The 25,193-nt window shown below is 40.4% G+C and overlaps 5 protein-coding genes across 6 annotated transcripts in view; 1 reads left to right on the top strand and 4 right to left on the bottom strand.

Annotated features, from left to right (window-relative positions):
• The window catches only part of LOC137972483 (uncharacterized), a 333-nt gene extending 57 nt beyond the window's left edge, over positions 1–276 (bottom strand). The window contains exon 1 of the mRNA XM_068819237.1: positions 1–276. This exon is cut by the window's left edge and continues 57 nt beyond it. Within this exon, the coding sequence (XP_068675338.1) occupies positions 1–276 (276 nt within the window).
• Positions 277–2,202: 1,926 nt separating this feature from the next.
• Positions 2,203–2,992, bottom strand: LOC137974420 (COMM domain-containing protein 2-like). Its single transcript, XM_068821371.1, has one exon. It carries the CDS (start codon positions 2,940–2,942, stop codon positions 2,340–2,342), a length of 603 nt encoding a protein of 200 aa, XP_068677472.1. The 5' UTR covers positions 2,943–2,992; the 3' UTR covers positions 2,203–2,339.
• Positions 2,993–3,021: 29 nt separating this feature from the next.
• Positions 3,022–4,219, top strand: LOC137974419 (bifunctional peptidase and (3S)-lysyl hydroxylase Jmjd7-like). The gene has a single exon (XM_068821369.1). It carries the CDS (start codon positions 3,117–3,119, stop codon positions 4,089–4,091), a length of 975 nt encoding a protein of 324 aa, XP_068677470.1. The 5' UTR covers positions 3,022–3,116; the 3' UTR covers positions 4,092–4,219.
• A 2,626-nt stretch (positions 4,220–6,845) lies between these two features.
• LOC137974418 (calreticulin-like) lies at positions 6,846–12,066 on the bottom strand. Its single transcript, XM_068821368.1, has 10 exons — positions 11,899–12,066; positions 11,696–11,803; positions 11,380–11,522; positions 10,689–10,752; positions 10,475–10,569; positions 9,841–10,050; positions 8,343–8,456; positions 8,037–8,180; positions 7,637–7,864; positions 6,846–7,341 (listed from the first exon to the last, which is right to left on the bottom strand). Exons 1-10 carry the CDS (start codon positions 11,984–11,986, stop codon positions 7,195–7,197), a joined length of 1,341 nt encoding a protein of 446 aa, XP_068677469.1. The 5' UTR covers positions 11,987–12,066; the 3' UTR covers positions 6,846–7,194.
• Positions 12,067–15,484: 3,418 nt separating this feature from the next.
• The window catches only part of LOC137973857 (phosphatidylinositol 3-kinase regulatory subunit alpha-like), a 35,709-nt gene continuing 26,000 nt past the window's right edge, over positions 15,485–25,193 (bottom strand). Inside the window, exons 19-24 of one of the 2 annotated variants that reach the window (XM_068820748.1) lie at positions 25,084–25,143; positions 23,837–23,857; positions 22,135–22,176; positions 20,662–20,712; positions 18,294–18,389; positions 15,485–16,608 (exon numbers count right to left, since the gene is read on the bottom strand). In XM_068820748.1, the coding sequence (XP_068676849.1) occupies positions 16,416–16,608; positions 18,294–18,389; positions 20,662–20,712; positions 22,135–22,176; positions 23,837–23,857; positions 25,084–25,143 (463 nt within the window). In that variant the 3' untranslated portion in view covers positions 15,485–16,415. The remainder of the gene's footprint in view (positions 16,609–18,293; positions 18,390–20,661; positions 20,713–22,134; positions 22,177–23,836; positions 23,858–25,083; positions 25,144–25,193) is intronic. The other variant, XM_068820749.1, reaches the window with a different exon arrangement.

Here is a 25,193-nt window from a genome sequence, read left to right as displayed (position 1 = left end):
AATTCTAACCACTCTTTCCTCAAGTGTCATCACTACTGTCATCACTCTGTCGCTCTTCCTTCGCACCTCCACAACTTTCTCACACAGCTCCTCCTTCACCAAAACTCCCACACCTCCTGTACCATCACTATTCCCAGAGTACCACAACTTATATCTCCTACGCTTCACAACCATAAAGCGCACTCCTTGTCCTCTCCACCTCACTTCTTGCAGACAACACACATCCATTCTCCTCTTCCTCAGTTCCTCACACACCTCTGTACCTCTCCCACTCATACTCCCAACATTTCAAGTCCCCACCCTCACCCCAAGCCGCTCATCAGGCTTCCCATCATTCTGCAAGCAGTGCTTGCACGGCCCAGGGCAAGGGGTTGCACCTTTCTGTTTGTGGTAAGCAAGTGCGGCCCACCCCAGCCTTTGGGCTGGCTGGTGCCCAGGTTTTCTTGCAATCATCATGAGGGTTTTACTGGAGCAAGTAGTTTCTGCGGGGAGCATGCCCTTGCTTACCCCCAACCTCAGTTTTCGGACAAGAGTGGTCCCGAGACTGAAGCCTCTCCCACGATTTTGAGAAATGTGGTGGAAAAACTAGCTTGGGAAGGCAGGGACGCTACTCCCTGAGACCCCATTACGGAGCCCCCTACCTGCCTGAGAACCAAAAAACCTGATTGGTTAATTATGCACCACATACCCAACAATACACCATCTTTTTCTTGGCCGATTTATTGGCTTCTATTGCTCAATAACCAAAGCACTCTCGTCTCACTAAGAATGGTAAACAAAATTTTTCTCACCAATGATACTGTTGGATAAACCAGCACAATTGGCTTGCCTTTGGAAGTTTGATTGGTGGAAGCTAAAATGTAGTTTGGCGGCTGGCACTGTGATGGTGAGTTTCCACAAAATTATTATTATTATTACTATTTTGAAATGGTATAATAGGATAATCATAGCAGGTGAGTATCTACATGTATAAAAGGGAATTGTTTTCAAAAGAACAGCAATGCAAGCCCTTCTACAGAGCAAAATATAGAATTTGTGGCTATGCTGGGCCAACACATTGAAATTGGGTGAAAGGCATCAAAGAATGAGATACATAACAATGCTATTAAATTAACTTTTCCCGACACGCGAGTGAGACCTACTCAGTGTAATGCCAAACGATTTTACTTGTGAATGGGTTAACTTAAATATGATAAATTATGCATTCTTGTCGACCAAGTGGGCTTTTCTTTAACATCCACTCTGGCTGCAGCTAAAAATACGCACAGTAGTGGTAATGGTATATTAGGGATCTTTACATTGGAGAACAATGTGTTCTGTACTGAGCATGCGCAAAAGGTTTGGAAGCCAAAAGTTTTCAAAGTTCGCTTGCTCAAAACGGAAAACGCATACTCTTAGACGTCCTCATCCTCTGATCTAACTGAAGGTCCCTAATGTTGTAACCGATGACAACTGCTTCAAATTTCTGAGAAATGCGCAGAACAGCTTGTTCTTGATGCTGAACAAAAGAAAAGTGTGCCCTGGGGACGAGAATAAGAAAAATGTGGAAACCAAAGGAAATGTAGAGCCTTACACTGTCAAAACAAAGGACTTTCCTACTGAATAATGTACCTATCAATGTAAATCCCGTAAGGGAAGGGTGCGGGAAGATGCGGGCAATAAGCAGGGATTTGCTGCCTGAGACTATCCTCCCTGTCAGGCTTTTGACCTCGAAGGGCCCCTGGGGACGGGACATTCGACTTTGACCAAAAGAACTCTGGTATCAATTCAAACGCGGTTAACAAGTCTGTCCCTAACTCACGCTTCAGTTGGAGAAAGGTATGAAATCTTTATTTGTTTTCTTCGTAATAATCTAATAATTTAAACTGTGATCTAAGCAGATATTGTCTATTTCGAAAAAGTTGTTATCCTCAAGTTCCCATCTCATTGAAATCGAATTCCACCACAAGGCCGGAGTATTTTCTTATCCGACCTGTTTCGACTTGCTGAACATATAAATCATGAACATACCCTGTTTCAAAAATTGTTATTTTATTTGTGTTATATAGTTGCCCCAGGGTGGTGCTTTTTTTGACACTTTTGATTGACGATAGTTTCCCAGCCTAGGGAATTTGATTAAACATTTTTAAGAATTGTCAGATCCCCGCCCCTTGCCCGCACTCCCACCCGCGGTATTTACATTGAAAGGTGCATATTTCATCTCCTCAGTTAGTTGGGTGATGATGACGACTATGAGAATGACGATTAGAAGAATGACAACAATGAATGGTCAATATTAATGATTCCAATGTCACAACTCGTCTTGCACAGTCCACCTACATGAATATCAGTACTATCGTTCATTTTATATTTCTAACTATTCGCCTGCAATGAGCAGTCTTCATTTCCTGTATTGCATTCTCCAGCTCATTGGTAAGATGAATTAAATTCACTGGATCAGTTTGTAGGATGTCCGCAATCTTCTTCTCTCCCTCCTTCGTGTGTAGTCTCATAACAATAATAGGATTGGTTTGGTGTCGCAGCGATCTGCTCGCCAGCTCCACGTCAAATCTCCACTCTAAATCGTGGTAATGAGGAATTGCCATAGTCATTTCAACGAGAATGCTCCTAATTTCTTTGCGATTTGCTAAATACATCTTCAACAGTTCAGCGATCACTTCTTCGGAGAAACCCATCGTCAAAATAGAATCTTGAAAGTCTATTTCGCCAATCATGAGACGTGAGCTTTCATTAAAAACATGCTGCAGGCCGCTTATTCCGTTCTTCACTGTCTTGGAATCAACACCCAGCTTTTGGGCTGCGGCTTGGAAGATCTTTGGGTTTGAAGAACCTTTCAGTATGAAATCCAGGGATATCCGAGCAAACTCTAGGACAACATCAATCTCCAAGGATGTTAGGAACCTCAGATGTTCCTTCTGTTCTTCGGAAAGAATCAAAAGCATCCTTTAACTTTGCTTGAAGGAAAACACCAGCACGGGCCAGCACGAAACATGAAACCGAAATTTCCTGGGAACGAGACTTAGCAGCCGTGCTTGTCCATATCAAAATGGCGGACGAAAGTGAAATTTTTCTTGGCCGTTTTCGTTTTCGTGTGACTTTTTGGGAGCTTTGAATGAATGGCAACCTTAAATTCACTGACAGCTGCCTTAGAATATTTCTCTCTTGAAGCAAGAGAGCTTTATCTCTGTTCAGAGGTGCCAAGGCTCGAGAAAGCTCCAAGTCCACTGGGTTTTCTCCGAGATTGGGTCAACCCAAATCTTCCCGTTGTGATCCAAAATGCATTCAACCATTGGCCGGCCCTTAAGAAATGGGATAACGCTTACTTAAGAGACAAAATTGGTGATAAAAAAGTAACAGTTGCTGTGACACCAAATGGCTACGCTGATGCAGTTTTAGAAGATAAATTTGTGATGCCAGAGGAACGAGAGATGCAGTTTTCTGAATTTTTGGATATTCTTGAAGGAAAAAGGAAAGATCCTGCGATATTTTACGTTCAGAAACAAAATTCTAATCTAACATCTGAACTTCGGGAATTGAGTGAAGAAGCAGCATCAGACATTTCATGGGCAACGGAAGCATTTGGAAAACAACCTGATGCGATAAACTTTTGGATGGGCGACGAGCGAGCAATTACATCAATGCATAAAGATCACTACGAAAACTTGTACTGTGTGATCAAAGGGAAAAAGATATTCACCTTGCTGCCACCAAGTGATCTTCCGTTGATTCCTTACAGACTTTATGATCCAGCTAGATATAAAGTTACAGATGGTGGAAATTTCGAAATAATAGAAGAAAGAGAAAGTCCAAAGGAGTCTTTAACCTCCAACAAAGTTCCCTGGATTGCTATTGATCCATTAAATCCGGATCTGAAAACTTATCCCCAGTATGCAAAAGCCAAACCTGTGACTTGCATAGTAAACGCTGGGGAAATGCTTTATCTCCCATCACTATGGTTTCATCATGTACAGCAATCCCATGGGTGTATTGCTATTAATTTTTGGTATGATATGGAGTATGATATCAAATACAACTATTTTAAATTTGTTGAGAAAGTGAGTGAAATTGTTAGTGAATCAAATTGTAGCTGACGACGAGATAGGGACTCTGTATACTAAAAAAGCACAGATCAAGAAAAAAAAACACATTGTATAATGGTTTACAACAATTTTCTGTGTTGACTTCCCAGAACAAATACATGCTTACTTCCAATTTTGTCGCTAATAAACCAAATCGGCCAACTCAATGTTGCACCCAATTCAAGCCTTCTGGGAATAAAACCCCTTTTTCCCCAGGTATTTCCATATCACTTATTGTGATAAAGTCTGGGAAAATGTGCAGGCATGGGCCACGATTGGTTTTGGTTTCACTTCTTATTGGTTGACAAAATGGCGTGAGAACTTTGAACCAATCACTGATTAAAGTAATCTTAAATTGCCAAAGTTACCTAATTCCTTTTTCCACTCAATTGAACCCCGGGGAACTCCATAAAGTAATGCACATTAGAAGAAGCATTTTTGACCCTAGTAAATTGCACATAGCTACAATCTTGGACAGAATAATCAAAGGCGAAGCTACGCAAAGGCCATAACACACTGTTTTCCCATCATTGATTTTGGGGGGAGGGGTGGTCTCCATTTAATCTGTCCAAGATTGTAGGTAACAACAAAGTTACTGGCATTCCAACACCCTTTCACAAAATTAATGCTAAAACAAGTTGTAGTCGAAAGAGGCTATCATCGGCTGTATCAAATGCTGCTAAGTCCTATGAAAATTCAAATCACTGATTTCCATTGTGAACCATAACAAAGGCCTTTTCTTTAATAACTCATAGACTCCTAAGAAGTGAGAATTAATAGGATTTTACTGGTCAAGGGGGAACAGTTCAGGAAGGCTGTTTAAAACCAACTCCTAAGAGACTTAAGATTCACTGTCTAATGCCAGACCATTTTATTCCTCAATGGGAGGCAGTTCAGGGGTTCACAAAGTAGGCAGATTAGAACATGTTACAAAGGCTATTACTGTTAATTAGGGGAAATTACTTTTAGAAGACCAAGTTGGTTTCATCTCAAATTAAAGGAGAAAAATAATTGGAAGGGTTTTACAATACAACAGTGTCTACTTTTAAGAAAAAATTGATTTTAGGTGCATTCTTGAGAAATTTCGAAGTAGGCTTTTAATAAATTTAATTTGGGCTTGTATAGTAATGGTAGCTATTCAGCCTTCATAAGGCTTAAGAGAAAGATACAAGTACACAAATGATCAGGGCCCATGTTGTTTGAAAGCCAATTAACTTAATCCAAGATAAGCGTGAACTTTTCGTTTCACGTTTTCAACTTTCTGGTGAAAGTTTCTTTTGCTCATTTTTGTTTTACAAGATTGACTTCTGCTAATGTTAAGTTTTGCTGAGTATCAGCATTGAACATGTTGAACAGCATTTGTGACTGGATAAATAACCTCAACAAACTCCTTGGGTTTGTGCGTCGAGTTTCTAGGTACATCCAAAGCACCCAAACGCGTCGCACACTCTACCTTTCTATCGTCCGATGCCATCTCGGCTACGCAACCCAAGTATGGTCACCACAGTCTATTGGCCTACTTAAATGAGTTGAAAACGTGCAGCGCCGTGCAACAAAACTAATTTTGAAGCTCCCTTTCCGCTGTGATGTAACCTATAAGACCCGCCTCCAACTAACAAATCTGTTACCCATCTCATACTGGCATGAATATTTGGACATGGTTTTTTTCTACAAAGCTGTTAATAACTTAGTTTTCGTAGACAGGGAAGCTTTACCTGTAACTAGACAATTTGCGAGATCTACTAGGACATCGAGCAGCAGTGCTATTACTTATATTCCTAACCAATGTAGAACTGTTACCTATCAACGTTCATTTTTCATACGCGCGTGCCGCGCATGGAATGTTCTTCCCGCTGAGCTATGCACAAGGCACATCTCTCTAGCTTCATTTAAAAGTTTATTACTTCAATATTATAAAAAGGCTCTGAACTTGTACGACATTGACGACATTAGAACCTGGAGAACAATCTGTCCTAGGTGTAACACAGCGAGGTCTCTCCTATGCCCGCTAACGTGCTGCTTCTAGCAATTTGGACTTCCGCTTTGTTTCTTCTCAAGTTTCATGCTTACATATTAGTAGCTTTAATTATTAAGTATTTTTATATAAATAATTAACGAGGGATCCACTGTAATTGGCTATGCTGTAGTGGTCTCCCCGCCTAATAATTTTTTTTTTTTTTTTCTTTTCTCCTTGTATTATTTTTTCTATTTTTACCTATATACTTATATTGTATTCCAGTTAGGCGAAGCTAAATAAATAAATAAACTCCTTGGTTAATTTTTCATCTTGATTCGCATTTATCGGCTTTTGAACAACCAGGCCCAGAACAATCATAGAAATTCCCCCAAGGGAGCAGGGATGGTGCAGTGGTGAGAGCACTCGACTTCCACCAATGTGGCCCCACAATGGATTCCTGGAATTGACACCAGACATGTGGGTTGAGTTTGTTGATACTTTGCTCTGAGAGGTTTTCCCCCAGGTAATCCAGTTTTCCTGTGTCCTCCAAAACCAAGGTTTCATTTGATTAGTTCTGACTTCAGTAGATTTGTAGTCACCCCATTAGTAGAGCACTCATGCTCGGATTATATCTATTTCCTTTGATGAACTCGCTCATACCCTACAAGTACAATGTTTTCACCCTTTATTAAACTTAAAAGAGAACTGAATTGGTTTAATGAAGTTTTCTGGGTGAGATTAGCCTTCACATCTTCCCATGACAAAACACCAACAGGAGGCTGCTCTTCTCCTTCAGGGAGATTGACAAATGTACAAAAGAATGTTTTATTGTTTTTAATCCACAAGACATTTATCACAGCAGGAGTAAAAACTTAGTACTTTTGTGGGAAGATGGATTAATGGGTAGCAATTCATAACCAAAGGGTCTTTCTTTAGAGACAATAAGACCACGTGTGACCCATTGGAGAAGAGAATGGAAAAAAGTATCGCGTTGGTTTCAAAGGTTGCGTGTATGGGTTTGACCCCAAAACAGAGGAAATAAATGCAGAAACTAGAGATATTGTTAAACCACCATAAAATTAGGTCACAGGCTCTTCTGTAAGATGTACTTATTAAGTTCTCTGTTTGAATTAAAAATGCCTAATTGCTGGGATTCAATTAAAGTTCATCTTTGGCCGTTGCTTCTTCTGTTGTTTGATCTTCCTCTTCTTCAGCCGCAGATTCTTCGCTTGAAGCTTCTTCTTTAAGTTCTTCATCAGTTCCTTCTTCTTCTGGCTTCTCCTCACCCTCTTTACTTTCTTCCTCCTTTATCAAATACAACAACATTCCATTTATTAAAAAAATAACACATAAAGGTCCATTACAACCAGGATGAAAGAGATTTGAGCAGTGAGATGTAACAAAGTAAGGTTCTATGGTCAAATATGTTCTCTTTTAGCTAGCAACTCACAGACAAGGAAAGTTAAGACCACCATGCCACACAAATGTTTAAGTTCCCCCATATTATGGATGAAACAGGGCACTCTGTGTACACAAAACAATTTCAAAACCTTCAAGAAGATTAACCCAGGAGTCAATGGGTTAAGAAATTTAAACCAACCTCCTCTTCTTCCTCTTCCTCATCCTCTTCTTCTGCTTTCTTCTTATCTTCCTCCTCCTTTGCCTTCTTTTCTTCCTCTTCTCGTTCTTTGCGTTCTTTCTCGTCTTGCTCATCTTTCATCTTCTTTTCACCTTCTTTTGTTTTTTCAAATGTTTCTTTAGCAAATGTCTCAGAATACTCAACTGAATCTGTCACCAGAATGTTATCAAAAATAGTTCCCGATTTAACCTGACAAAGGAAAAGAATCACGTGTGAGAAAACAAGATGACATGCAGTTACCCTAATTTTTAAGAGAGGTAAAATAGCAAGGGGGTGGGCGAAGCCCTTTGGAATATTCCATGAACAAAAACAATTACTGGAAGCTAAAAGCTGGGTACATGCACAGTGAATACCACCTTACCTGCCATAAATCAAAACCAAGAGCACCAATTTCATCATACTTGTATAGTGCCTCATCAGGTTGATACTCTGGGTTATCAATTTCTGGATGAATCCATTCACCTTTGTAGTTAGGATTGTCAATTTGTTTAGGTTTCCATTCACCCTTTGGAAAACAAACACAAGAGAGTTAAGACAGATCATGATTTGTGCAATTATCCAATTACATAAAGTTAAAGAATGGATTAAATCTTTGGCAAAAGCTCAGATAGTACAATTTTGTGTGGCATACAACTTTCAGTTGCACATGCAGAAATCTTTGACCAACCTTGTAGTCTGGGTTATCGATCATTGGTGGTTCCCACTCTCCATCAATTTCATCATCCCAGTCATCTGGTTTCTTTGCATCAGGGTCTGGAATGTGTTGAGGTTTATCCCAGTCCTCAAGAGCAAGAACAAAAAAAATCAAAAGTCTGAAGCATACAAGGATCTAAACTATTTTTAATTAATTAATGGCACAGGAATGTATGATTGATAGCACCATGAGTTTGAGGGATGACTAAATCCCCTTTTCCTTGCCATCATTACAGCAAAGGAAGGTTACAATGATCAGTTGTAAATGCATACATTTTGACCAGCCCAGGGAAAAGAACACTGTCAAAACTGGCAAATGTCAGGCTCAAAATGCACACTCAAACAGACAACACACTTTTCTAGTGATACAAGAGCAGGAAAATTGAGTCTTGGGAGAGATCAGAATTGGCTGGACCTTGATTTTACAGGTAAATCAGGCTTCGGTGCTGCAATTTCAATATAACAAGTTTCAAGTATACGAACAAGAAGTGATTTTGAAAAGCATTTGGCTATGAAAAATTGCAATAAAACATTTCTTAAAATCATTTAAGATAAAAAAATTGCTAAAAAGCGATGACGTTTCGACGTTAGCTAAACACCATTATCAAGTCAAAATATGTTAGTGAGTTTCGGTCTGTAAATACTGAAAAAACAATAGCTGATTAAAAGCTGAAACGTGGGTAAATAATAATTAAAAAATTAAACAAAAAGTTTCGCACGCATGGAGTCTGTCTGGGTATTTAAATTGGGCTTAAGATTCTTGATGAAGAGCATTTCAAATACTAGCCAATCAAATTTGCCCTGGCACTTTCTTAAAATTGTGAATTGGTCTTCAGCCCTTGGTCATCTAATGGCCAATGTCTTCATGTGTCATCTTGAAGAAAAGCTTACACGCGATGGTTAAATGCTCCAATTGTACAAGAGGTACATTGATGATACCCTGGCTAGAATGCCTAGCGCTGATGCTGCTGCTGAGTTTCTTAGTACCCTGAATGGCCTAGACCCCAGTCTAACATTTACGATGGAGCTTCCTGTGGATAACAAGATCCCTTTTATCGGCATTGAAATTTTCAAGAACAGAACTAAACTTGAAACTCAAGTTTACAGAAAACCAACAAACACTGAAACGTTGAAACGTCGACGCTTTTTAGCAATTTGTTAGTAATTTTTTTATCTTAAAAATGATTTTAAGAATTGCTTTATCGCATTTTTTTACAGCCAAACAAGTTTCAAGCTTTCATTAATTGTAACAAGAGGGTTGCATTCTTATCAGCAACAAATAAATTACTTTTTGTTGATACTATTAAAGTTGATGCTTTTATTTGTTAACTAAAAAGTGAAGTTTAAGTATGTAGCTATGGTCTTTATCTTCCTACTTGGTTTACAAGGTCCATAAAAAAAATGCTAGTGTTCCGGCAAAACTGACCTTCCATCTCATCTCGTTCATTAAGAGTAAGAGGAACAAGCTATACCTCGGGTTTTTTGTCTTCAGGATCATCAATTTTCTTTTTGTCATCCCAATCTTCAGGCTTCTTGGCTTCAGGGTCTTTGATCTTCTTTGGTGGCAAGAAGTCCCAATCAGCTTCAAGTTCACCACTTTCAACTTTGGATCCATCAATGCGTACTTCATAAGTGTTGTCAGGTTTTACGATAAGAGTGTAGAGATGTGTAAATTCATCATCCTAGGGAAAACAAAGTTATTTAGTATGCAACCCTATTGCCCTTTTAAAGTATTTGTTAACTCTTTAGTGAAAGCACAAACAGAGAATATGAAAAGAAAAACCATCACAAATCTCTCCCTCAATATTGTCTGCTATGTTGGGAGTATCTTCCCAGGTTTTCTATATAAGACACTTAACTCCAAGCTAAAGCCAGGGGCAGAAAGGACTCACTAGGTAACCATGTTACATTTGAGAAAACAGTAACCAACACTTCCTAGACTTGAGTTTTGTTTAATTTCAGTGTTGCCTTTTGTGTCCAATGCATGAATTAAAAGATGGGAAAGGATAAAGGAACCAAATTAATGCTAATTTGGTCTACTCTTTTCAGAGTGGGAAAAAAGCTTTCAGTTCAGTTTTTTTCTATGATTCCTTTTGTTGTACATACCTTGCACCTGATATCTTTCTTTGTAAGCAAGTTCTTTCCTTTATAGTTGAAGATAACATGGACTTTCTTTGTCCCAGGTCCACAAATATCAGGCCCTTTGAAAGTGAACAATAGAATTAACAAACTATTTATTAACTATTTATTAGCAAAAACATTAAACCTGAACTATCAAGGTTACAAGTTGAACTTTCAAGAATTCTCCATTTCTGCTTACCAAACATGATGAGGTATGGTGAATCCCCATGCATTTGTTTCTGATCGAGTGAGCTATCAAAAACCTCAGGTAAAAGAAGACGTGAACAACATTTTAAAGTTTGTTTTATTAAAAAAGATTATGACTCACTGCTTTGCTTACAAGCAAATCTACATAGATCTACATCTTCCAGCAGTCTGCAAAGTCCCTTTTTGAATTATGGCTTTTCTGCTTGGGTGGCGTCATACACCGTAAGCCTTTTGGGAGACGACATCAGTGCCGAGCAGGCCACTTTTACTGGAGAGAACAGGACAGCCACAACAGCGGGGACTACATCCCCTACCCTTATCGAATAGTGAGGGGGTTCTTTAACGTCCCACAGGGAATTTGTGAACAGAAGGTATTAGTGAGACGGGGTCTACGGTTTATAATCCTTATCCGAGAGGACTTGAAAGTCTTACCATTTGCAAATGAAATTACAAAGGCAGCACTTTCTCCTCAGTTAATTTAAGATCCTGAGTGTTGATCCGGCGGGGGTTCGTGCCCGCGACCTGCCGCATGACAGCCAGATGCTCAACCAACTGACCCACCGGTGAATGTTGCCGACGATTTGCTTACTATTCTTAGTTGTGAAGACAAAATAAATGGAATTGTTTAAAAACAAAAAAAAAATTATCGTCGTTTGAAAACAGAACATAAGTCTTTTACGTACTTTTACATAACCACCACCACAATCGATGCTTTGTTCGTGTTTTACTTGAAATTGTACCACCAGTGTTTTTCCCTCATTTGAGAAAGGCTCATCAAACTTCGCTGAGAGTCCGTAGAATTTAGCATCTTCACTAGTCTGAATACCTGTAAATCAGATTGAAAACATCTGTTATTCTGTTTGCAGGATGAACGATTCACATTGAAAGCAATTTTAACCAAATTAAAGCAGCTTTACAGATGTATAATTCTTGTTGTGCAAATCAAACACAGAGCTTTCAACCGCTGGAGGACGAAAAGCTAGAAATAAGCTTACGTACCTTTATCTAGATCTGCATCATTGTAAAATTTTCCAGCCGACCACTTGAACTTTCCAGCATCACTGCCCTTGAAGGTGGATTCAACCCATTTATCTGTGTAACTCTCGTCTAAAGAAGCAGAAAAGCAATTCCTCTCAAGGTAATCTTGCTTGAATTACGACCCAGTCAGTATGCCCACTTGCAAGAATTTAACCATAACTTACCTTCGAATTTTTCAACGAAATAGATTTTTGGATCCTCCGCTAAAACACAAGAGACCAAAGCCAAGAAGACGATTGGACACACAGCCATAATTTAAGGAATACAAGTTAAGAAGTTCCTTCTCCAGAAAAACAGTCTACAAAAATACCATGACAAGCGACCATGTATTGAATACAATTTCACCGGCCTTCTGCGTGGTGTGCTTCGATTGGTCCAGATGCACCACATGACCAATAAAAGCCAATCAGAGTCTACCACACGTCTGGATATCCGTGCCCGCTTGGACGCTTTGAACGTCGCACACGTGCAAGGACGAAGAAGATTGGAACGAGGGTATTAACCACATAAATTATACTTTAATTGAATATGGAAATCATGAGGGAAAAAGAAAGAAGAGTGCCAAGAAAAGCAATATTGCAGCCAGGGAACGCGGAAAAGATAACTGAAACATTAGGAAGTTTAACTTATAATTTGAAAGATGACCAGAATCTTTCAGCCAAAAGACCAAGATTCAAGATTATATCAAGATTTATTATTATTATGCACTATTTCAAAAAATAAATAATGGACGTAACAATTAAAGGAAAGAAGTAAACATACTACTTACACTTGAGTGAGAAAAAGTGGAAAAGTGCGTAGTGGCCATAGTAGCAAATGCTTTCGAGATGGCCACTACCACAGGAATTAAATGAAAGGAAAACAAATATATATACATATATGTATAGATATCTCCCCGCATTGACATGTGTGCTTGTCAGAGCCTGCTCCATTTTAGCATGATAGTACATTTGAAGCATCAGGACTAATATTTACAATTTTCAGTAAAAATTTATAATAAGCCAACAAAGCCCAATTCTTTTCGGCGTAAAAAACTGCAGGTAATCCAATAACGTTGAATTGAAAAAAATAATCGCTTTCTGTTTTGAAAAAAGAAAATCCCGTTATTTGGAGGAGGTCAGGACTGAAAATTTAATAGTCTGATCGGGCTCGAATGCATTATTGGTTTCATGGGAGACACATGCTTTGAGCGCGTTAAGCCTAGTTTTCGGTAGCGACGCAAGCACAAGGGGATCAATTTTTTTCCTTTTCCTTGTGCTTACGCTTATGTTTGAGTTCGCTTGCGTCATGAGAGAACGGAACGCGGCATTTATTCACTAAAGGGCTCGTTCCAGATTCCCCTTAGCTGAGCATTTTGAACAAAATGGCGGATGCCGTGCTAATGCCGACGCTCCTTTTCACTAGCATAAGGCCTGTTCCAAACGTCGTGCTACTGCCGTGCTTAAATCGAAATGACAATTTCATTTGAGTTCGGCACGGCAGTAGCACGACGTTTGGAACAGGCCTAAGATAGTCATGCTTGTGCTAGTGCTTGCGCCGCTAGTGAAAACCAGGCTTTCATGCCAACGAGATAACAGTCATTCCCTTCGTCCTCCGACCAGGAGCTGTGTAACAACGGTTCTTTCATTGAAGAATAGCATTCCTGATAAAACAGAATAAAATTAACCCAGCAGATATTGAGCCAGGCGAGCGTGCATCATGTAAATCAACCCGTCCTAGTTAATTATGACATTTTTCTTTGTATGCGGCTATCGATCCAAGGTGCACTTGGGGAAGGGACAAAGCAATTGGGAAGATATCGTTGACGTCACCTATTGTGATTAACGTGCCAACCAGAGCCTCATTGGCTGTCGAAACAAAGGGTCCTTTGTTCCAGTGGTTGGCACATTTGAATAACAAAAGCAATATCTTCCTTAATTAAGGTGTAACGGTTCTTTTCGACTAAGCCATGACTCACTTTACTTCTCCTTTCTCATATCTGAATACAATGATACCCAATCTGCTCATTTCGCGTGACCAGAGCTGCAAAATTAAGACATATTAAGGTGCACATTGCAACCAGGTTGACAATTACAGTTTGACTCTACTCTAGTTTGGAGAAAGTTGCATGTAGTTCAAATAGTAACAATTCAATTATCCAAACAAAACTGTTTTGCAACTTTTAGAGATACAATCAAATTTCGAAGGTGGCTTTCTGGCTTTCTCGGAAAGCGAGTCAGTTGCATGCGAGAGACATTCAAAGTGCTAATGAGACCACAGGCGCCCCAAGCTCAGTGCGAGTATGGCCACGTTGGCAATAAGGTTAGGCTTTTCCGTAACCTGCCGACCAACAGTGGACCGACAGACGACGAACGGGTCACCAATAGTCACCAACCGACGTCCACATTCCTTGGAATTTTACCGCTTAATTCAACAGAGTTTAGCCGGTGTTTAACGAAACTATGTTCCTTAGGAGTTTCCCAGGTTTTTCAACATGCGAAAACTTTTTGCGACTTCAAGCCTATTGCGTCAACTTCGGGCATTTATCCACTTGAAGCAAGTGAGCTCTGGGAAGTTCAAGGAGTTTAATGAGTATTGAAAATCTCGCTTTCATTTGGACATCTTTGAAACTAGAACTAACCATACACCATTTGAGTGTGTTCGGCTATAGAGCAGCCATTTGGAATTCTACAGAGGCAGCCACTTTTGTCAACTCTTCGCCATGCTCTTTTGTTGATCCAAGTCAATGGTCAAACTTCACTTACCTCGGGAAAAAAAGCAAAACCAGTCGAACACTGGAACAGGCTTGTCGAGTACGAAAACGAAGACCACATGGAATGCGAGTTTCCAATACCTTTCATTTTAAGGTATGGGGGGGAGGGAGTGGGGAAAGAAGAACTTATACTGACGACTCAGTTATACACCCGAAGCTGATCCCCGTTGTGTACTTCCCATTTCTCATCGATAAAGGGCAGGGAGAAATGGCAAATTGCAGAAAGCAGGGCTGGCGAAGTGGTTATAGATTGCAGTCGCCTCCCACCATGTGACCCGGGCACGATTCCCAGAGTTAACGTCATATGTGGGTTGAGTTTGTTGGTTCTCTTCTCTTCTCTTCTCCTCTCTGCGAGGTTTTTGTCCGGCTACTCTGGTTTTCAACTCTCTACAAGAAAGCAACGTGCGATTTGATATGCATAAGGTATGATATGCATCCTTGATGAGATCCCGTGTGTATTGATTTGATTTCTGTACAGCGGTGTCCTCAATTAGTGCCCCCATCGCTAAATACGGTTGACCGTTAAATATACCATTTCCGAGTTCACGACTGGCTCCTCTTCAAAGCGAGTCTAAGTGCAAAATTTTTGTGATGGTAATAAGTTCTACTTTACATAGAGCGAGTTTCAATCGAGTGACGTAAAACCAAAACCAATCAAAAAGGACGGAGACAACATAGTAAACCAATCAACCTTGAAGTAATTACACGTAGCCGACACAAAGCGCCGGAAAATGTGCACGCGCGAGCCACGATTGGTTTTAGTTTCACTTCTGATTGGTTGAAAAAGTGGCACGAGAACTTTGAACCAATTACTGAGTGAAGTAATGCAAAACCAAAGTAATTCCTTAATTAATTTCGACACTCAATTGAAAACCGCTCTATGAATGAAAACTAATTTTCAGAAGAAAAACTTCGCACTTGGACTCGCTTTGAAGAGGAGGCAGACATGAACTCGGAAATGGCCAATTACGTTCATTATTATAATTACTGCAAAAGTATCGAAAAATTAACATAATTTATTAATTCCATTCCTAATATTTAACCTTTTTACTTGATTCAACAAGAAAGAAAACGTCGAGAAAAAACTTCAGTAGAAAAGAAAAAGAATCTAATTTGTCATAAAATTACTTTGTCACTATAAAGCTTTGTTACATTTCAAGAGCCTGTTGCTAACTTGAAACCTTTACAATGTTCGTTTTTCACTTGAATTCTTTAAAAACAAGTTGTCTGGCCTAAAACTGCCCGACAAACTTACGCGTCAGACCAATAGGTAGGTACTAGTTTGGAGGATTTTTGGCCAATGAGAAATCAAAATACGGCTAACCCAAAGCAATTACAAAACTGAACTCAAATGAAAGCGTTCTAATATTCATCAATTGGGAAGTACGTGATGACTTCACAACACTGACTGACAACAACTAGACGAATGTATCAATGCGCATAACTTGTTCAGAAAAAAAGTACTGCAAGAAATGTTGGAAGTAGTTGGGCACAGCTATACGACTCATGTTCAGATTTGCAGTCTTTCGACTAAGCTTTAAGACAACACAACGTTTAGGGTTTCTTGTTTTGTTTACAACGTAAACCGAACAAATGATCGTACTGTGAACAACAGACAGGAACAACAAAACACAACACATTAGCGCTGTAACGTTTACAAGGTTTGCAATGACAACAAAAGAAACAAAAACAGCGTGTCAACGTTCGAACTCGAACCCAAGAAATGAAGAAAAAAAACTGGCAGAGCTGGGACAACAACAATTTTTACACGTTCGCTAGTCATCTAGCATAAGATTCTTCCTAGCTCCCACTGAACGTCGCGAGACCAAAGTTCCTCTTTCAAGACATCCGTCTGGTAATTGCCACATCCAACACTGAGAAGAATATATGACTGCTCGATATTTGCCACACCTCTCTCTCTCCCCTACCTTAGGAATTGGTCGCATCCCCCAAGGGAAATCTGAGAGTGGTGTCTAGAAGAGGATTGTGAACCTGAAGAGAGGTTCTATGGTAGCAGACCACGAGATCACGTAATGTCCGGTGAGGGGTATGATGTTCTGCAAGCCCATAGCATCCGTTTGCTCCTCTTTCTATAACGATGTGTTTTACACAGTTTTTGTGCCTAGAAAACATACAAAGTCACTTTAGAGTGGTTTTCAATTGAGTGTCGAAAGTAATTAGTGAATTACTTTGGTTTTGCATTACTTCACTCAGTGATTGGTTCAAAGTTTTCGCGCCACTTTTCCAACCAATCAGAAGTGAAACGAAAACCAATTGTGGCTCCCGCGTGCACATTTTCCCGCGCTTTGTGTCGGCTACGTGTAATTACTTCGAGTTTTGATTGGTTTACTGGATTTGTCTCCGTCCTTTTTGATTGGCCAAAGTAATTACTTTGGTTTTGGTTTTACGACACTCATTTGAAAACCGCTCTATTTGCGCGTGTTAGGGGTAAGACAACTTTGAGGGTAATATGACACCGGTAGACTTGCGATAAAGACTTGAAGCAATCCGACGTTGCGCAAAATTTTGGCGCCGCGCAAAATGCCTGGGTGCGACATCCTTCTGCTAAAATAGTTACCGCAAATTGTCGCGTGCAACATTCGCTTGACATCGATTGCGTTAACTTTCTGATGGCAAAATTATTAGCATTCTTAAGCTTTACTTTTGTCAGAGAGAATTTTAGGTATTGTTGATCAACCTTCGACTGTCCGTGCGAAATTGCTCTTTCCTCTACTCTTCTCAACTCTTGGCTGAGTGAAGTCCTGGAGGACGCCATCAGATGGAGAGCTGCCCGTGCAGTCATGTTTACTTAAAGTGCACCTAAACCTTATGTCCAGGTTTGACCCTAATTAGATGCACGCCCAATTTTGACATCAAACACAAAGTGTCCCTTTAAGTCTAAGCATTTGCTACCTATTTTCAACAATAAGGTAAGGGTAAAGCTTAGCGTTATATTTAGCTTTGGGTTTATGCAGATGTTTATCCTTACTTAAAGAGCAGCATTTGGGGGACACTTTGTGACATAAATTGTCTGTATTCTGAGACACAAGTGATGTTGAAGTTGGCGAGAAGAGCAAGGGGACACTTCGTGACGCTTATCCGCGTGCGTCTAATTAGGGTCAAACCTGGACATATCTGACCTAAACTCAAATGTTTTTCTTTGCTTGGAGAATTTCAACAATAACAAGCACATTTTTTTGAAGTGCTGACTTCAAAATCTCACTCTTAAAAGTAATACTCAACAAAACTATTTCTCTTGTGTTCCACGAAGGAGCTGGTGAGTAGCATGGGTTTGTCCCCAAGTTGACATCACAAACTGTTTTCAATAAAAACAGCTTTTGACGTTGGAAAAACGACTGCTAATTTTGTTTACACAAAGAGAGATGTGCAGCCCGCTAGAAACGAAATTGCAACACGTCAAGGCACAATATATGCTGAATGGTGCAGAAACTTGATTTTTGGGGACTAAAATATTTTGAGCTTACGGGCCGGGTACTTTAAGACTGAGAATAACGAAACTTAACAAATCGAAAGTGGTTCAGCGTTGTCTGTACTCTTATCGACAACGATATTCGTCATGACAGTGGTCAAAATGTTGTGGCAGAGCAAGCGTTGTCTATAACTTTCTCCGCAATATGATTGGTTTATTTCTCAAAATGGGCGTTCCTGATTGGCTGTTACATTGCGTGACAAATTGACGCGAGCATGACGCGTACAGCGTTGTCTAGACTCTCATCGACAGCGGAAAATTAGCCAATCAGATTGCGAGATTACAAGCAATTGTGGTAAAAAATGAGTTTGACTTACTTGAGAGCGAGAGTATACTCGCCGTTCCGATTTGCACTTTCTCTGATCACGAAAGTACCATCAACTTTGTCCTGTAAGAGATCTCTAACCTCCTCTCTGTTGAAAAACAAGGCAGGATGAATAGGATTTCTGTTATATCCCGTAAAGTTTAACCAGAAACACCAAGAAGCCCAATGCAGGCATTGCCTTGATTTTTATCCTTCCTTATGACAATTCCATTCATACCAAGAGGTCAAATGCAAGAGTGAAGAGATCCTCGCACGATCCTCTTTCGTCTATAACCGGTCGCACTTCAAATAAACATTTCTTTCAAGTCAAATGCAGTTGACATAGCAACTGCCATAAACACTTAACACTTAATGACTGGTCCCGAGGGAAACAGTTCATTTTGTTTCCCGAGAATCTCAATGTGCAACGCGAAACGGCAACAGCAACGGCGGTCATCGGTCAACATTCGCGGGTAACAGTGCACTGTTACCCTCTGACGTCAGAGATTTTGCACTGTTGCCCGCTCAGACTTTTGGTGGGAAACATTTTCATTGTTAGATGTCATGTGACCTCAAAGTAACCAATGAGAGCGCGTGCTGTTGGAAAAAAATTCAGCTATATAACAAATAGATTTATTGCATGCTTTTTTTTTGATTGGTGGTAACTCAGCATATGACAGGGACAGTTTTGAGACTTAAATCTGCTAAAAGGGTCTTGTATGTAACAACAATATAAGGTCTCCCAATCACCACTGTCGCTGAGCCACCGGTACCCTTAAAATACCAATACTTGCCTCGTACCACTTGACTCGCAAAAAAACAAGGGAAAATGATAATATCCAGTTTAATAGGTCCAACAATTGTTGATATAATTAAATGCAATCATGAGATTACACGCCAAAACAACACGCTAAAAAAGAAAGACAAAAGACCTGAACGCGCGTGCATACATAACATGATCCTTCACCCCCGACGGGGGTAGGGACGCGCGATAAACAAATAATTTCTACCAAATAATAGGCGAATCTTTGCTGACGTTATTGTTTACATTTTTTCTCATCAGCCAATATCAAAAATACCGTAATAGTCTTTGTTTGTCCCTCCAAAATTTTGAATGAAGCATGGTTTTTATTTCTCTTGGGACTTAAATTTGTCCCAAGAGAAACTGGAAACAATGCTAATGCACAATAGACCATATTCGTATTCTCAATATTGGACTGGAACTAGCTTGCAATGGAGACTAATGCGGGGGAATATGTTAAAAAGTATTTGCATTTGAAAAGATTCCCCCGCATTAGCGTCCATTGCAAGCTAGTTCCAGTCTAATACTGACAATACGAATACGGTCTATTTTGGAGGGACAAACAAAGAATATTATGGTATTTTTGGTATTGGCTAATAGGCCATTTTCGAGGTCATGTCTGCCTCCTCTTCAAAGCGAGTCTACGTGCGAAGTCTTTGTGATGGTAATTAGTTCTAGTTTACAAAACCAATCGTGGCTCGCGCGTGCACATTTTCCCGCGCTTTGTGTCGGCTACGTGTAATTACTTCGACTTTTGATTGGTTTACTGGATTGTCTCCATCCTTTTTGATTGGCCAAAGTAATTACTTTGGTTTTGGTTTTACGACACTCATTTGAAAACTGCTCTATGAATGAAAACAGTTTTCATAACAAAAACTTCGCACTTGGACTCGCTTTGAAGAGGAGGCAGACATGAACTAGGAAATGGCATATTGACATACGAGTTTGCTGACAGAAAGCATCATGCTATGCACAAATTGACTTCAAAAGGTAAAAGAACTTGTTAAACTTAGTCAAATTTCCAATTTTAAACTTTTCTGCTTTGATAACAAGCGAGTTATCACCCATCAAACACCGATAAATTATTGGGTGACAAAAAGCGCTACCCATACCTTCTTTGTAAAATTTCGAATTTTCAAAACGTCATTACTCAAAGATTATCTGGTAAATTGCGCTTAAAGTTTCAGAGATAGCTCACTATACAATGGACTTTCAATATTCAGTAATGATTTTTTTGGGTGATAGATTGGCAAACGATGGCTTATGCTAATGAGGCAAAAAATGTCAACAAAATCTTGCTTCGTGTTTTTAAATCAACTTAAATGAATTTTGTCCAGTTTTCAGTTGTGCAATAGCGAGTTGTTTTATCTTCTTTTCTTTCTTTTTTAATCCAGCGCTTTCTTTAAAATCTGTGATAACGCAATCGCCTCCACTATTTCCACAACTATTGTTTTGACCCAGCCTGCGATCGTGGACGTATTTCCGGCAGAGAAACGACTACCGGAAATACGTCTGCGTTCACAGGCTAGTTGTGACCTGAATAAGAGAAAAAAAAAGAAAGGCTGTTACGAGTTATTACCTGGTCAGTTTCCCACGTAACCATCTCGATTCAGAGAGATCCACATCAGGGCTGAAGGAGCAACAACGGAAAATAATTACGGACCTTCGGGTACCAACAAAACGAAGCACTCTTAAATAACACCTTTACAATATGAAATATATAGTTGAATCAGCAAATTGTGCAGGGGACCTTTCCTGTCTGTTCGCTGCGCAGCTGAACTGCAGCACCACAGTACATGAACGTGTGTATCAAGTTAAGGGAACCTCCACTCCCACGGCAAATCCCTTTAAACTAGCTTCAAATACTGGCTTATTTTAAAAGTAAAAAGGATTTTATGCATTTGAGAAGAATAAATTCATTCCGCCTCATTCTCGTCCCCAGAGTCCGCTTTTCTTTTGGTCAGCACCAAGAACAGGGACTCTGGCCACTTCCAATGGGCCATTTCCGAGTTGCTGTTAGTCTCGGTTTCGAAGTGAGTCTTGGTGCTCAACTATTGTAAGGGAAATGAGTTTGATTTGCATAAGAATACGCAACTCATTTCCGTTTGAATGGTTGTGCACCAGGACTCGCTTTGGAACTGAGGCATGCAGCAACTCGGAAATGGGCTATTTATGCCCAGTCATAGTGAAGGTCCATTTTTGTAACAGTTGACAATCACTGTTGTTTCAAATTTCTGAGCGTGCGCAGACGAGCCAGAAGTCCGTGATTTGCGGACTTCCTGCCTTGGAAGTGGCCCGAGTCCCTGTTCTTGGCGCTGATCAAAAGGGGACAAGAATGATTCCGCCTTGGACTCTGATTTTTCAGTTGTCATTTCACTTGTTGCCAAGCAACTAACCCTTCGTAATCGCCTCTTTCAGTTCTTCTCTCAAGGCGCTGAAATTTTGAATTTTATGACGCTATTAGTTTGCTGCTGTTGCGTCCTCTGTGGTAACCGTTCTATTAATTGTATCGTTTGAAGGGTGAGTTGTTCGAGGCACGAACCTGAGAAAAACGATTTACCAGCTTACAACTGTTACGACTTAAAAAATTTATTCAGATAAGCTACGAGTTACAGCCAACAGAATCCGGGCACATAATTCAGGTCCCACATGCAGACCCTTGTAAATCCCAATACAGTTTTGGCCCCAGCTGTTTAAACGATGGATATCACTATCCGCCGCATAAATCACTGTCCAGTGGATAAGCCATAGCGAAACCAATTGCACTATCCAATGGATAGTGATTTATCCGGTGGATAGTGTTATCGAACTTTTGAACTTGAACTGGGACCTGTTATTTCGACAAACCTACAATGTCACAGATTCAGTTCACAAGCCCGAAACAATACAGGAGGATCGCCCGACCCGTTTGGGATTTACAATGTCAAGTGTTCACTATAAAAATAAGCAGCCTTATATTGTAATTATCTTTGACTTAACCTAACCTGTCGTTTTGCACAGGCCACGTTTCGAACAACCCCACTAAAAAAGTTAAATATTAAGAGCTTTTTACCTGTCGTAAATCCCATCCTCTTCTTCGATTCCATTGGGAACACTGGGGGAAAAAGACGTTCAGTTTCAAAGAATTGAATGACATGCAGTTGAGGATGAGAATCGCAGTACGGAGTGTCAGGAATGAATGACACATTCATCTGTCACATAATTTTATAAATAAGATATTTGTCGTCGTCAATAGGGACTCAAACATAATAACATCTAGGGAACCTATGATCCTCGCAGTTATAAAGGCAATTTTTGCAATTGCGTAGAGAAGGACTTCAACGGGGTTTGAACCCGTGACCTCGCGATACCGGTGCGACGCTCTAACCAACTGAGCTATGAAGCCACTGACGTGGGTTCTAATGTTCCCGTGAGGAATGAATCAATGATTAAATGATATATGAAATGGATCATATATGAACTGCGGATATCAAATCAAGTGAAGCTATGATCCTCTCTACGCAATTGCAAAAATTGCTTTCATTACTGCGAGGATCATAGCTTCACTTGATTTCATATCCGGAGTTCATATATGATCCATTTCATATATCATTTCATCATAATAACATCTACGACGGCGGGGTGGATCGAGGAAATTGTTACTTAAAAACACAACTTTGCACCATCGCACGTCTTCACGACAATTCTATCTCCTTTATGCACGTAGCCAGGAGCCCACGAGTAGGAGCGAGGAACTCCAATAGAAAGCCTATGTCACGGAATTTTTACACACCGATATATTTTCAGACTACCTTTTCCGCAAAAAAAAAAACAACAAAGGCAGTTCCGGTTCGGTGACGCTATGGCGTCAAGTTAGTTTCTGGTGAGACTTAACTGATTAGAGTGTAATGTGAAATGCTAGTTTTCTACCCCATATGAACCATGTGAGCGTTAGCCCTACTAATGGAAATGGGCCCACACAAGTACAGAGAAAATCTGGTGAGCTGGTGATTGGTCTGGTGGAATCTGGAATCTGGTGATTGGTCATCGGGCTCCTGTCAGTCCCGCGGGAATCTCGTTGCCGGGAAAGACGTTTCCAAAAAGTAACAAGGTCTGTCAAAAACGCCCGATCAAGAAGTCGATTCGGCGGAATGCTCCTTCTGATGGGTTCCTGACGTTGTGCAGTGTGGGTGAACTATCCTAAAACTAAAAGGTACCAGCGGTTTCAAGGCAAAGATTCATATTTGTATGTTCACGTGGTCGTCGAAACCTCAAATTTGGTGATTTCACATTGTCGTTAAGGCCGGTTTACACGGTACGATTTGTTGGCCGGTTTTGTAGGCCCGATAAATCGTACCGTGTAAATTGTGTAAAACGAGTAAGATCTTCCCGTTGTCCTTTGAGTATCCGCAATTTTGAACGCTTTAATTTTTTAAGTATTTGTGCGCGTTACCCACTCGCAAACTCTTTGATTGACATGGTGGTTTCTTCTGAAGTGTCGGCCCGATTTCAAAAAATCTGTTGCAGTGCAACAGATTTATCTTGATCGGACGGATTTTCATTCCCATCAATCGGTCGTTCATCGGTTGTCAAAATACACGCACGATTTACGCTCCGACGCCGTCGGGCCGATACATCGTACCGTGTAAACCGGCCTATACACAGATTGCCGCAAAAAATAATAGTTTCGCGCTAAATATATAAGAGAAACAGATCTGTGTTAGTACGCTACGGCGAAAAAAGAAAATTCACCAAATCGTTCCGTGAAGACTCACCCGGAAAGAAGTCTGGATCCCCTGAAAGTATAAGGAAAAAATAGTGGAAAATAAAATCAAGGAATGTCACGAGGAAAGATATTACAAATGGGTTCGGAAGGTTAAGCCCACTCTTAACGTTTAAGGCCGGTTTACACGGTACGATTTGTCGGCCCGATCTGTCGGCCCGACAGTGTCGGGGCGCGAATCGTACGTGTATTTTGACACCCGATCTTAAGGCCGATTCGTGAAAACGAAATCGGCCCGATTCAGAAAATCTGTTGCAGTGCAACAGATTTTTGTCGAGTCGGGCCGACACTTTCAGAGAAGCCGACATGTCAATCAAATTTTTGAGAAAAGAGCATGCGTACCAAACAGAAGCAATCAAAATGGCGGACATGAAGACTCTAAAGAGGCCAAAGTCGCGCAGTTTCCAAGAGAAAGAAATCTCCCTGCTGATAGCGGAATGGATTAAATATCCGTGCCTATATGACAAGGGGAATAAAGAGTATCATGGCAAGAACAAAAGAGAGATTGCGAGAACGCATGTAGCCAAATCACTGAACGAACAACTTGGATATGACATAAGTTGGTGAAAAGCCCCGGCTTCGGTCCGATGCCAATTTTTCACCCAAGCACATCGTGTTTTCCTTCTTCCTCTCTTTTTGATTCTTGATAATGCTGCAGCAAGTAACAGTAATGACGTTGTTGCTGCTGCTGTTGATGAATAAAGCGACCAAAAACCGTTGTGCTCGTCAGCCATTTTGTTTTCGCCGTAGCATTCACTACGCATGCGGAGTAAAACACCGCTTTAAAAAAGAACGAGGGGTACTAGACATTCTTCACGTCGGGACTGACGTCGGGCCTTAAGATCGGGTGTCAAAATACACGAAAGATTCGCGTCCCGACACTGTCGGGCCGACAGATCGGGGCGACAAATCGTACAATGCCCACAAACAGGTGCTGGGTAACGATGTATGACGCGCTACTAAACGTGCAACTGACCTGCGTAAACGACCTATTTTTGACTCTCCGTGGGCACTGTACCTTAATTAAATGAAATGAAACTGCGCGGATATGACTCAATTTCTGGGCGAACGATCATCACAGTTAATGAAGAAACGTTAGATATTGCGCAGAAGCCTGAATAAAAATTACAAGCTTGAACAAGATATTCGTTCAGGTTACTTTGCAGTAATCAATGGTGTCGTGGTAGTGACACACTGGTTGCTCTACATTTGACGAAAGTCTTGATAAATAACACTTACTCCTCCCCGATTCTTTCCTTGATTTTGTCTATTTCCATTCCTTTTTCTGTCGTAAGGACTCTAAAACAAAAATGGGGTATTCTGTTATTTCTGACAAAGAAGTAATTTGG

The sequence above is a fragment of the Montipora foliosa genome, chromosome 10 (assembly GCF_036669935.1).
Source record: "Montipora foliosa isolate CH-2021 chromosome 10, ASM3666993v2, whole genome shotgun sequence".
NCBI lineage: Eukaryota > Metazoa > Cnidaria > Anthozoa > Scleractinia > Acroporidae > Montipora > Montipora foliosa.
The sequence above is the reverse complement of the archived record's forward strand: the minus strand, read 5'-3'. Positions and strand labels throughout refer to the sequence as shown.

Excerpts from the sequence above, each read along its gene's own strand:
- LOC137974418 (XM_068821368.1), bottom strand. The coding sequence starts at position 11,986 with ATGGCTGTGTGTCCAATCGTCTTCTTGGCTTTGGTCTCTTGTGTTTTA. Across the intron at positions 10,051-10,474 it reads AGAAAGATATCAGGTGCAAG|GATGATGAATTTACACATCT; the intron begins GTATGTACAACA and ends TGTTTTCCCTAG. Across the intron at positions 8,181-8,342 it reads TCGATAACCCAGACTACAAG|GGTGAATGGAAACCTAAACA; the intron begins GTTGGTCAAAGA and ends TGTTTTCCAAAG.
- LOC137974420 (XM_068821371.1), bottom strand. The coding sequence starts at position 2,942 with ATGCTTTTGATTCTTTCCGAAGAACAGAAGGAACATCTGAGGTTCCTA.
- LOC137974419 (XM_068821369.1), top strand. The coding sequence starts at position 3,117 with ATGGCAACCTTAAATTCACTGACAGCTGCCTTAGAATATTTCTCTCTT.